The sequence below is a fragment of the Herpailurus yagouaroundi genome, unplaced genomic scaffold (assembly GCF_014898765.1).
Source record: "Herpailurus yagouaroundi ecotype Mexico unplaced genomic scaffold, PumYag 191, whole genome shotgun sequence".
Classification (NCBI taxonomy): Eukaryota; Metazoa; Chordata; class Mammalia; order Carnivora; family Felidae; genus Herpailurus; species Herpailurus yagouaroundi.
In genome coordinates, this window is record NW_024412422.1 from 2,657,199 (window position 1) to 2,670,786 (window position 13,588).

Sequence of the window (13,588 nt, forward strand, 5' to 3'; positions counted from 1 at the left end):
GGACGCTTAACCGACTACGCCACCCAGGCGCCCCAGAACAAATTCTTGTTACATTTATGATTTGTTGTTTCTGTTCACTGGCGTATCCCAAGCTCCTAGCACAACAGTTCCTAACACAAAGATAGGCACTTAATTTTTTAATGAATAAGTGTGGGAAGTGGGGCTATTGCGAGCATTTATTTTGGGGGGTTGTTTTGATGATGAAGCAAGATAACAGATGTAAAAGTGCTGAGCCCACATTTAACAGTTATTATTAATAATAAGCACCATGCTGTAGTGTCTCTACTGAGGTTAGGGAATCTTATTTTTATTTAGTCCCATTTTGCAGGGGAAGTAACTGAGGCCCTGAGAACGCAAGGGACTAACGTTCACTCACATGGTCATTGGCAGGATTCAATGCCTCCAGGGTTGTTGGACTGAGGGCCTCGGTTCTCCACTGGCTGTTGGCCAGAGGCCACTTTTCGCTCCTCGCCAGGTAGTCTTCTCCATTAAGACCAGCACCTAAGAAGAGTCAGGGGGCGAGAGAATGCCAGCAAAACAGAAGCTGCAGTCTTTTATAACCTCATCTCAGAAGTGACATCCCAACGCTTTTCTATATTCTAGTCATTGGAAGCGACTTGCTGGGTCCAGCACACTCTCAAGGGTAGCGATTATGCGGGGTGTGAATACCAGGGGGTGTTGGGAGCCATATTGGAAGCTGCCTGCCATGGTGCCCTGCTCTCTTCCAGGTGTCCTTGTGACTCTGTGGATTATTGACCGCCTGGGCCGCAAGAAGACCATGGCCCTGTGCTTCGTCATCTTCTCCCTGTGCAGCCTCCTGCTGTTTATCTGTGTCGGAAGGTGGGTCGTGAAACCCCCTCTCTCTGGCCAGCAGGCCCACTTCTCAGGGCATGGTCAGTGGCTCTTTGGGTCTGTAAGCTGTGGACTGTACTCCTGGTGGTCATCTGAGAGATCCCTCCCCAGCCCCTCACTAGGACTCTTGACTCTTGACCACAGGATCGGGTTCATATTTGCGCCTCTGATGGGGTTAAGGGTGGGAGGGCACTTTGGTTCAGGTTTCGCCCCAACACTGTCACTTTTAGACTTTGGACATTGTCTGCCAGTGAGATCACGCATACAGCTCTCTATGTATGGGTTAAAAGCATTCCTTTGTTCAATGGAAATACTTCAGGGTCCTGGTTTATAATCCCCTTTTGACGTTTCTCCATTTTTCCATCAAGAGCCTCAAAATATGGAAGTGGCTTGTGCCTCTCTTGCTCTCGGAGAGGCCCCAGACCATACCTGATGAATTTGTGGAAGGTCTGGAGAGGAAGCTTAGACCCTGACATGGGGGTGTTCTTAGACATTTATGGGAACAATGGAACAGAAGGTCGGGGGTCAGGATTATCCTAAAAATACTGAACAGAAGTTTGCTTTCACTGGCTCAGCTGGCACCTGACTCAATTCCTGCCCCTACAAGGTTCCATCTGGATTTTGAAGTGGTTTATATCACTTCTCTCTGACCTTGCCCCCAACCTGGACTCCACAGATGTTTGCAGCTCTTACCCTGGACTTTGGAGAAAGACAAAATTTATAAAGGCAGGCCTTTAGAGATGGCCCTGGGATTGTGTGCCTGTGTGGATTGGGTGAGGGTGGGCTTTGCCCATTTCTAGGGTATAAATTCTGCCTGGGCAGATAGGACTCTGCTGAAACAAGTCAACAGAAAGAAGTACCTGCTCATCGACGTTTTTATTTCTCTCTCTAGAAATATGCTCACTCTGTTACTCTTCATTGCAAGAGCGTTTATTTCTGGAGGCTTCCAGGCAGCCTATGTTTACACACCTGAGGTAGGAGAGGTGTCTGGGAGCAGCCGGGTCGGGGAGGGAAGGAGCTCTGCTTTCAGAAACATCCAGCCTGGGATCCTCAGCATGAGATTTATCCTTGGGCTTGGGTCTGTCTGGGTGGGAACAGTGAAGCTCTTCATTTTTTCAGGCTATCTTCCCGTCTTTTTTTTTTTTTTTTTTTTTTTTTTTTGCTTTTTGCTTATGAAAGCTAATGTTCAAGGTAAAAATTCTGAATGGTAGTGAACGGTATAAAACCAAAAATTAAAGGGCCCCACATTCTCCCTTCCTAGACACAACCTTTTTGAATAGTTCAGTTTTTTTCGAAGCATACACTAATTTATGTTAGTGGGTGTACCAGATTGGGTAAGCGAGCAACTGGGAAGAGTTTTAATACAGAAGCTAATTACAGTGGTGAGGGACAAGGCTGAGGGAAACATGAACGTGACATAGCAGTGCCCCCGAGCTTGCAGTGGGGTGAAGGTGGCTGGGGACTCTGCCGCCACCCACCCAGAGTCGGTGGGATGTTGAGAGGGGAGTGCTCCAGGGTCCCGGGAGAGAGCTGCGTAGAGAGAAGTTGTGACCTTCAGCTGAGGGACGCACGGGACTGAGGCAGCCTGGAGGGGAAGATCAGGAGAATAAATACCCCGACCTCTCTCTTCTACCCCCTCCCATCTCCCGCTGGGGTTGCCCATTGGCTGAGCCTAACCAGAAGCCAGAAGGCCAGGGAACCCTTGGTGGTCCACATCGGCCAGCCCCAGGGCAGAGAATGAGGTGGGGAAATTCGGAGGGAAAGATGAAAGACTATGAGCCCAGGACATAGGAATCTACTTTGTTCTTTTTAACAGTTACGAATCTATACTATATATACAATATTTACTACGTATAGTATATCCTGTATACAATATACTAATATATACAACATATTACATACTATACTATATGGTGTATGTATAATATATATATATTTTTGTACCTCCCTTTACTGTATTGTGTAGTATATAACTATATATTATATACTGCATTTTATACTATAAATACTATATATATTATATACTATACTATATAGTATATATACATATTTTTTATCCCTCCCTTTACTATACTGTGTAGTATATAACTATATATTATATACTGCATTTTTTATACTATAAATGTCTATTATATACTATACTATATAGTATATATATATATTTTTTTATACCTCCCTTTACTGTGTAGTATATAACTATATATTATATACTCTATTTTATTATACTATAAATACTATATATATTATATACTATACTATATAGTATATATACATATTTTTTATCTCTCCCTTTACTATACTGTGTAGTATATAACTATATATTATATACTGCATTTTTATACTATAAATACTATGTATATTATATACTATACTATATAGTATATATATATGTTTTTTTATACCTCCCTTTACTGTGTAGTATATAACTATATATTATATACTGCATTTTATTATACTATAAATACTATGTATGTTATATACTATACTATATAGTATATATATATATTTTTATCCCTCTCTATACAATACTGTGTAGTATATAACTATATATTATATACTGCATTTTATTATACTATAAATACTATGTAGATTATATATTATACTATATAGTATATATATATATTTTTATACCTCCCTGTGTCGTATATAACTATATTATATACTCTATTTTATTATACTATAAATACTATGTATATTATATACTATGCTATATAATATGTATACTTTATATTATATACTATACTTTATTATACTATATGGTTTATATATGCATATATATTATATACTTTACAGTATAGTACAGACAAATCATAATTTTTTAAAGAGTTTATTTATTTATTTATTTAGAGAGAGAGAGAGTGGGGGAGTCAGTGCAGAGCCTGATAAGGGGCTCGAGCTCACAAGCCATGCGATGATCATGGCCTGAGCTGAAGTCGGACGCTTAACCAACTGAACCACCCAGGCACCCTGGACAAGTCATAAGTTGATAACAATTCTACGGATATTTGGCTTGTTTTCCAACTTTTCACTATCACAGACAGTGCTGAGGTAAACAGCTTTGTATAGTCTTGGGCACATGTATCCTTCCTGTAGAATAAATGCCAAGATACGGAATTGTTGAGTGAAAGCCTATCAACGTTACAAACATTGAGATGAGTTGAAAAATCACTTTATACGGGGCGCCTGGGTGGCGCAGTCGGTTAAGCGTCCGACTTCAGCCAGGTCACGATCTCGCGGTCCGGGAGTTCGAGCCCCGCGTCAGGCTCTGGGCTGACGGCTCAGAGCCTGGAGCCTGTTTCCGATTCTATGTCTCCCTCTCTCTCTCTGCCCCTCCCCCGTTCATGCTCTGTCTCTCTCTGTCCCAAAAATAAATAAACGTTGAAAAAAAAAATTCAAAAAAAAAAAAAGAAAAATCACTTTCTAAGATGTTGTACAAGTTTGCGCTCCGCACAATAGCGTCTGAGCGTGTCTCAGTTTCCCACACTCAGGGATTATGGGTTGTTTATTTTATCTCTATTGTATTTTATTTCATCTTATTTTTTCAAAGTTTAGTTAAGAGAGACTGAGACAGCGCGGGGGGTGGGGGGCAGGCAGAGAGAGAGGAGACAGAGAATCCAAAGCAGGTCTGAGCTGCAAGCGCTGGGCCCGATGCGGGGCTCGAACTCACAAAACCGTGAGATCATGACCTGAGCTGAAATCACGAGTCAGGTGCTTAACCACCTGAATCACCCAGGTGCCCCTAGTTCATCTTACTTTAGATAGAAGCAAAGGGAGAAGGAGAATATTATATACCAGATACTGTGCCAGGGGAAAGAGGGTGTCTGGATTAGCCCTCATTCCTGCAGCACCCCGGAGCCCTCGCTCCGAGTCATCGTCCTCACCCTGCTCCAATCCTGCCTCCTCCAAGAAGCCCTCCCAGATCTCCCCCTCCCCTGACTTCCTTGTGCATTCAGTGTCTGTGCCCCTCTTCTAATACTATGTCTGTCGATCTCGTTTGAATGGTAAACTGTGGAACATCCGCCGGGGAATACAGTTACGGTAGTTAATGATGAGGTGGTTATGAGCAGTTAAGAACGAGGTAGGTATCTATATACGATGTCAAGAAGATTTCAAGACATAGCGCTGAATGGATAGAGCAAGCTACAGAATGGTACGCTATGATACCGTTTATATTTTTAAAACGATGCTGTGTATTTTGTATACACATATTTTTTTAACACACCTGGGTGGATACATTCCACACCTTATTAATAGTGGGAACCTCTGGGGAGTATTTCCTAGGAGAGGTTGTAGATCCAAGGACGGCCGGGTGATTTCATTTTTGACAAGGAGAATATATTTATATGTTGCTTGTGTCGTTGGGTGAATTAAAATATCCTCTGTAGGGGTGCCTGGGTGGCTCAGTGGGTTAAGCGTCAGACTGTTGGTTTCAGCTCCGGTCGTGATCTCACGGTTTGTGAGTTCAAGCCCCGCATCAGGCTCTGTGCCGATAGCTACAGAGCCTGCTTGGCTCTCTCTCTCTGCCCTTCCCCCGTGGGCTCACTCTCTTTTTCTCTCTCTTTCTCTCTCAAATAAACACTAAAAAGTAGAAAAAAATAAAATATCACAGGTAAATGCATATGGTATGCACTCAAAAACTTTGCTGAGCGAATAAATAAACGAACGAACGTAGATGTGTATACGGTCGTAGAAAACCTGGAAGGATATACATTCAAACGTGACAACGGTTATCTCTGAGTTTTGGGATCATGCGTGAATTTTATTTTTCCCTTCACATTCTTCATTGTTCCCGAGCTTCTGCACAGAGCATTGGAGTTGTTAGAGGCACGCTAGCTGCTGTAACAAATACTCCTCAAAGGGAATGTATTGACCCAACAGCAGTTTCTCACTAATGAAACAGTCCAACATGGTGTTCCAGGTTGGTGGACAGCCTCCATTTCCACAGTGATTCAGGGACCCAAGTTCTTTGCATCTTGCAACTTCATCCAGTAATGATGAACCAAGGGTGATTTTGCCCCCCCAGCGGCCATTTGCAATGTCTGCAGATACGTTGGGTTGTCACAACTCAGGAGAGGCGTGCGGAAGGTTCCCCTGCATCTAGCGGGTAGGGGGCAGGGATGCTGCTAAGCATCTGCCGATGCCCAGGACGGCCCCTCACCACAAAGAATGACCCACCCCCAAAGGGCCACAGTGCCAAGGTTGAAAAATCCTGCCCCAGGGCCTTGGAGTCCTCCTTCCAGCCAGCGGACTGGGGAAGGGAGTGGAGAAGACACTGCCTTGGTCTGGAAGATGCACAGGCACTTCTCACTTTGCCCGAGGGAGAGCTAGGCACGGGGCCACTCTGGGTACGAACTGAGAAACTGTGTAAGCATTTCAACCTCTGTCTCAATGAAATGCCTTGAAAGGCTGGGGCCGGTGCTGCGGGGTGAACTAATGAAAAGAGGCAGGAGAACAGTATCTGGATGCAGAATGGGGAGTGGTTCCTGGCGGAGTCTTTGGAGGCCAGCCACCCTGGGCACCGAGGACCCCTAACTGGGTTCCCACCCACAGCTTGGCCTCTCGCCCTCTTTCTCCATTGAACCTCCTATCCCCTTTGAGATAAGAACCCCCACCTGGTCTCCCACCCCTCGATGGGGTCACCAACACCCGAGTGAGCCACGCTAACTCCGGGCCCGCGGGCGTCAGTCCTATCACTCCTGAGCCAGAGTGGGGCTGGGGGGAGGATCCTGCATTTTCTCAAGCCCGCATCCATGGCTGTGTTTCAGGTCTACCCCACGGCAACTCGAGCGCTCGGCCTGGGCACCTGCAGTGGCATGGCCAGAGTGGGTGCTCTCATTACTCCGTTCATTGCTCAGGTAGGTGTCACCTCCGAATCCGGGGTTGGGGGGAGGTGGGGAGGGGCGCAAAAGCCAGAGCACAGAAAGCAGTCACACCACGTTGAGACGTCTGCAGAACCTTCCGTGCACATCATCTCCTTTTACCCTAACAGCCCCTCCTATGAAAGGAACAGTGTTGCTTGCAGATGAGCAAACGGGCTCAGAAAGGCAAAGCGACTTGCTCAAGGTCACACGGCTGGGAAGCAGAGAAGCTGGGACTCAAACCCAAGTCTTTCCTATGCAGAAGACCTGGGGTGTGGGGGCGGGGGTGCGTCCTCTGTTTGGGCCAAAAACAAATTGGAGGAAAACAAACTGTTGAAAACAACATGATTTAGTGGGAAACAGATGTCCCTGGCCATGGTTTCGGAGTTGGATAATGAGGTGTTTTTGCAGAATTTTGCAGCCCCTTGTGTGTCTTGAAGCATTTCTGTCCGTTTTTAGGGATCTTATTTCGAAGTCGTTTTGCTTTTTTTAATAGCCTTTATCGCTGTTTTTTTTGTTTTGTTTTGTTTTAACCAAGGTACAAGTCTCATAACGTAAAATGAACCATTTTGAAGTGAACAGTTCAGGGGCGCCCGGCTGGCTCAGTGGGAAGAGCATGCGGCTCTTGAGCTCAGGGTCCTGAGTTCAAGCCCCACATTGGGTGTAGAGAGTACTTAAAGAAATAAAGTCTAAAAAATTAAAGTGAACAAGTCCGTGACATTTAGCACATTCACAGTGCTGTGCAACCACCACCCCTATCTAGTTCCAAAACATTGTCATCAAATAAAAGTCCATACCCCCCCCTCAAAAAAGTCCTATTCATTAGACAGTTACCCCCTTTTTTCCCCTCTTCCCTTGCCGACCCCAAGGTGCATTTTTTAAGTTTATTTATTTGGAGAGAGAGAGAGAGAGAGTGCAAGAGCAAGGGAAGGCCAGAGAGAGGGAGAGAGAGAATCCCAAGCAGGCTTTGCACTGTCAGCACAGAGCCTGATACGGGGCTCGAACCCACGGACTGTGAGATCGTGAGCTGAGCCGAAGTCGGAGCCTAACCGACTGAGCCACCCAGGGGCTCCCAAGGTGCATTTTTTTTTTAAAAGGAAGCTCTACACCCAACATGGGGCTTGAACTCGTGACCCGAAGATTAAGAGTCGCGTGTTCTGCCGACTGAGCCAGCCAGGTGCCCCTGTGCGTTGTCTGTATGTACCTGTTCTGGATTTTTCACATAAATAGAATTCCGCCACATGTTTCAGCCAAGTAGCTCTGTTCTGGGCTGTTGTGTCTGGCCAGTGTATGTCCCCACTACCTACTGTTGGTTGAGAGCTGGCCACGCGCCTGCAGGGGACTGAGTCGTCTTGGGGTTTCCTCTCACTGGGAGGGGGTTACTGCCCTTACCCATCTGGCAGATGAGCAAATGAGGCTGGGCTCTGCTGTTAATCTAGAAAGTCCGCAGAGGTCCTGCTCTGAGAGAGAGTGTCGTTTCCTAGAGCCTGATGGGGATAGAGCTCAAATCCCAGCCCCGTCCTGAGTATCTGTGAGAACTCGAGTATGCCACTTACTTACCCCTCTTTGAGGCTCAGTTTTTCCCCTCTGCAAAATGGGGACACGTGCCTCGCTCTGTCGTGAGGACTCAATGGGATCAGTGCAGAGAGCGCTTACAAGAGGGCCTGGAGGCATCAGTACCTCCCGAAGGGTCGGTGGCATCTGTGACTCAGGAGGGACGCCCTCACCGGCACGTGTCTCCCTCCCCCAGGTCATGCTGGAATCTTCCGTGTACCTGACGCTGGCAGTTTACAGTGGCTGCTGCCTCCTGGCCGCCCTGGCCTCCTGCTTTTTGCCCATCGAGACCAAAGGCCGCGGACTGCAGGAGTCCAGCCACCGGGAGTGGGGCCAGGAGATGGTCGGTCGAGGGGCGCACGGCACAGGCATCACCAGGTCGAACTCTGGCTCTCAGGAGTAGTGACCGATGCAGGGCTGAGCTGGTCTTTGGGGCTGTAGAAGGCAGGGAGCTGGTGGAACCCAGTTGGGGCACCGACCGTCACTGCCGACATCCAGAACTTACCCCGGGGGAGGGGGGGACAACCTGGACCAACAGGGTTTTGTGTCTTGACTCTGTTTGCTCATATTCATCGAGATCCACCTGGGAATGGGGAGGCATTTGCTCTGGGGGGTTCTCTGTGTGTGTGGGGGGGGAGGTTTGTCAATAACCTGTGGACCTGCATGGGAGAAGGCCAACCGGGCGCCACCCGGAGTCAGCCAGTCACACCCTTGGTGAACAATAGCCAACAAATCTCTGTAGATACAGTCCAGGCCCAGAGCCCCATTAAGACCTGCCACCCAGGGAGTCAACACCTGCCATCCACCAACAGTACCTGTTCAGTAGGTTCTCCTACACCCCCAGCCCCAGGCTTTCTTCTCTGAAATCGTGGGTGACCCAGATGTGGCTTGAACAGCTTTTTCCTGGGTCTGAGAGATGCCCTCTCAGAAGGGGCTCCTCGGTTTGCCTCCCCATGGCCTGCCCAGTGGACAGTCTGGCAGATGGACGTGCATTTGAACTTGAGCCACGTGTCCCCTCCTCGCCCCTCTGGGGCTGCTCTCCCTGACTCCAGGAGATGCGCATGACCAAGGGGACAGCCGGGCTTACCCCAGATGACACCCCCAGAAAGCCGTCGTCCTCTCCCGCCCCCAGGAATTGGGGACTGCGGCCAGAGGAGGTGAGGATAAAGCCCAAAGCCAAAGCAGGGGCCTCCCCTTCGGACCCCTTCGTCGATCAGGCTGGTTGGTGACTCTTGGAGAAAGAAAACCGTTAACTCAGGTTTCCGTACTTTGGAGCTGGAGGGTGGGTACGTGGCTAAATGGGCAGAAAATGAAGGGATCACCCACTCACTCCCATTGGGATCAGGGAACCAGGAATCCTTCCTCCCTGGTTTCTTCCTCTCTGCTCTCAAGGGCTGGCTTGGTCTTTACATACAGGTAGCTCCTGGGGTCCCAGCCCTCGTTCCCAGCCACCAGTGGGGAGGAACGGGAGGGCCCGGACGTGTGACATGTGTACATTTTCAAAGGAACAGAAGAGCACTCGGTTGGGTTTGGGGTTGGCCTCCGGAGGAAGGGCTGGCCCCATGTCTCAGCAGACCGCATCCGCCTCCAGGATTTGGTTTACATGAGCCCTTTCCCCATCATGAAGGCAGGGAAGCCAGAGGAGGAGGGAGGAAGCTGCTGGATCCCATCAAAGGCCAGAGAAGACTGACCTTCTGCGTGGAGATGCCTGCTTGAAGCAAACATTTTGAGGAAGCCAAATGTGTATGTTCATCTCTTATTAAAACATGTTGGTGATGGACATCGTAAGGGTCCAAGTTTGTCCATGTGTCATGATGTCCTAGTGACGGTTCACCTTAAGGACCTTGCCAACTTTGTCCATCCAGGGTCATCGCAATGCTGTGGTAGGATAATCTTTCCAATATGGTGGACAAGTTGCACAAGTTGGTGGCCAATGTCATGACTTTGAGTCTGATGGAGACGACACTCTCTTTTGATGGTGTGGAGGTCACAGTGGGTGACTTTTGCAAGCCCAGGTCGTGGGTCAATGGCAAACAATCCCATGGGCCTAAAATACAGACTGCAGCCCCCTTGGCCCGGCAGCCAGAGAGGAGGTGGCTTGGCCACCTTGGATCTATCCCTCCCAGACACCCACCTTTCCTTAAACCATGGGTGGCTATGCCTCTCATTATTTCTGATCTGCTGAGCTCTCCTGGGTAACGCAGAACTTTTGCTTGTTTTTTTTCTTTCTTTTCCTTCTTTCCCTTCTTTCCCTCACTCCCTCCCTGCTGTCCAGAGACTGCCAGATGTCCCCTTACACTCACCCTCAAATAACCTGGAGGAGCCAGGGGCCAGGGTGGGGAAAGAGTGCTTGGTGGGCAGGAGTATTTTCCGGGTGCTGGGGGCAGTGAGGCTTGCAGTTGAGGGCTTTCTCTTCTTGAGAAGATGAAATCTTAAAACTCTTTGCCTTCTAAATTGCCTGCCCTTAAAAAAGAGCTGTGCAGGAAAAATGCACAGGAAAAAGTGACACAAGAACTGCACAGAAGCTGTCCAAGCTTCTGAAATATACAAGGCCTTTGGCTGAAGACATTTGTATCTAACTTTGGACTATCCCAAAGCTCCTGCTTACATTAATGGAAATGTCCTCCCTTTCTCTTGGTGTTAGGAAAGATTTCAGAAAATGGTAAGAGATGTTCAGTGTAGCTAAGCTTTGTAATTTCTTTCTTTCCCTTATTCCGAGTAGTCTTAGAACCCAGAAGTGAGATGTGTTGGCAATGACATAAGAGTATCTTAGGGATGGCCTTTGGAATGAATACAGATATTCATGATTTTTGACCAGTGGTAAGTTACAGAGAGCCTTGAAGGATAAGATCAAGAGTCTCCCTTGGTTACTACTAGTAAACATCAAAGGTCTGGGATAACCTTGAGCTGCAAGCCGAAGTAAAACCAGTCAACAGTAGCTTACCCGTTTGAGTATCAGTTCTTCATTTAATGACAAGCCCAGGGTCAGGTGGTTCTAAGGAAGACTCAGCAGCTCAAAGATGTTATCAAGAACCCGCCTCTTTTGCTTCTCTTCTATGCCATCCTCTGCCAGTTGGCCATTTGACCCTATGCGTGAAACCTTAAGATCACAAGATGGCTGCCAAGGTGCCAGGCATCACATTTTTTTCAAAGGAGATAGAATGGGGAAGGAACAGTCGCAGGAAGTTTTCTTTCTAAAAGGACTGAGTCTAAAAAAGCATGTGTCTTCCTCCAGGGCTAGAGAAGGAAGGGCCTCCTTCCCATAGGATCGAGGGGTACACAGCTTCTTGAACACAAATTGGGGTTCTGTTAGCATGAAGAAGGAAGGATGGTGAGAGGGGGATGGTTGAGGGGAGCCTTGCCACGGAGTTCTCAAGGCCGTTTTAACTGCAAGGAATAGAAATCGGACCCAGCTTAATTCGAGCGAAGAAACACAGCTTTATTGTAAGGCTGGGACCAGGAGTTAATTTCCTCCCGTGGCACCAGGGAACGTAAGTGAGTGGAACAGAGGTGTGTGGAGCCCACAGCAACATGCGTGTTAACTCTTGCGTCTGTCTGTTGTAACCGTGTCCTGGCATGGGGCCAGTGTGCTTGGAGTATGTACCATGCATCTGTCAGGCATGATACTCAATACTGAGGATACAAAAAGGAATAAGACACGTCCTTACCTTCATGAACTCACGGCGCAGTGCGGGGAACAGGCACAAACAAGGTCATTGTGATACAGTGTGATGTGAACCCTACCGGAGGGATGCACAGTGTAACAGGAGGCACACAGAATGCCAATCCTGAAGCCCCACGACATCCTGGAGCCCCTTCTCACTCTTCAAAGGTTCAGTGGTTTCAATCAGACTTTAGTCACTGGGGGTACTTGGCTGCATTCTGATTCTTTGACGTTTAAGCGTACAGACACGTCACGAATAATCATTCTCGATTAATCAAGAATACTCGGGGATGAACCACTTCAAATCCCCCTGCCCCCATCAATGCCAGGGAACAGACTGCTTTGCAGATTCAGCAATAAGAAAACAAAAATTCCACTCACAATACCATCGAAAAGAATAAAACACTTAGGAATAAATTGCACAAAAGGAGTACAAGGCTTTTACAGACTGCAAAACGTGGCTTAAAGAAACTGAAGATCTGAAAAAATGGAGAAACGTTCCTTGTTCGTGGACTTAACAGTCGTCAAGTACGTAGGTACTCCCTAAATTGATCTATAAATACACAATCCCTATCAAAATCCCTGACTGTTTCTTCTTTTGCAGAAATTGGCAAGCTGGGTGTAGAATTCATATGAAATCACAAAGGACTCAGAAGAGCCAAAAAAAAAAAAAAATCTTGAAAGAGATGAATAAATGTGGAAGACTCACACTTCCTAATTATAAAACTTCTTATAAAGCCTCAGTAATCAAGACAGTGGGCTACTATCATAAGGGTACAGATACAGATCAATGGAGTAGAATTGAAGTTCCCCAAATTCACCCATGTATTTATGATCACGATTGACTTTTTTTAAACGTTTCCTTCTTTATTTTTGAATGGGGGGAGGAGCAGAGGGAGAGAGAAAGAATCCCAAGCGGACTTCACACCGTTAGCGCAGAACCCGATGCGGGGCTTGATCCCATGGACTGTGAGATCATGACCTGAGCCCAAGTCAAGAGTCGGACGCTCAACCGAGTGAGCCGCCCAGGCGCCACTGTGGTCAATTGATTTTTGACAAAGGTACCAAGACAATTCAACGAGGAAAGATAATAACTCTCTAAATTCATCAATTCCTGGCCCAGAATCTCCTTTCCACCCCTTCCCAGCTGCTGACTGGGAATAACGTGAATAACTTATGCAAGAGTTTAGCACTGACGCCCAGTTAGAATGCAATCAATTTTAGGTATAATAATAATGATTTATTCTTATTCCTGGGATAGGAACTCTACCTTAGCTCTTGGATCCCTCACTCTGTTTAGCTCAGTGCCATCCCAAATCACGAAGACCCCACTGAGCATGGGAAGGAGAAGACGGTGATGGCGTGGATGTAGACGGCATGGCACGGGCCAGTCAAGACCTCGTCACAGCACTAAGGGGGCCACGGGTCCCAGATGCAGGAAGGCTTCCTCCGGGCTCTGGTCTCCCCCAAAAGCCCAGACAGATGCAAATTCTACCTCAGAGCCTGAGGCAGGTAATTAGGGACAGAGGTGCTAAGGTGCCCTGTAGGTTCGTTAAAGGCTTTCAGAAACATCTGGAAGTCCATTTGTCATCTCAGAGGGGTGCCAGCCAGAAGAGAAGAAAGACATTAAATCTGCCCCCCCCCCCAACAAGGACTATGC

General features: G+C 47.3%; 1 protein-coding gene across 2 annotated transcripts in view; it reads left to right on the forward strand.

The window, feature by feature from the left end:
* SVOP (SV2 related protein) overlaps positions 1-8,817 on the forward strand; it is a 77,174-nt gene extending 68,357 nt beyond the window's left edge. For both annotated transcript variants that reach the window (XM_040443638.1, XM_040443637.1), the window contains 4 exons: positions 729-840; positions 1,745-1,826; positions 6,618-6,707; positions 8,461-8,817. In XM_040443638.1, the coding sequence (XP_040299572.1) occupies positions 729-840; positions 1,745-1,826; positions 6,618-6,707; positions 8,461-8,667 (491 nt within the window). In that variant the 3' untranslated portion in view covers positions 8,668-8,817. The remainder of the gene's footprint in view (positions 1-728; positions 841-1,744; positions 1,827-6,617; positions 6,708-8,460) is intronic.
* Positions 8,818-13,588: the final 4,771 nt, after the last annotated feature.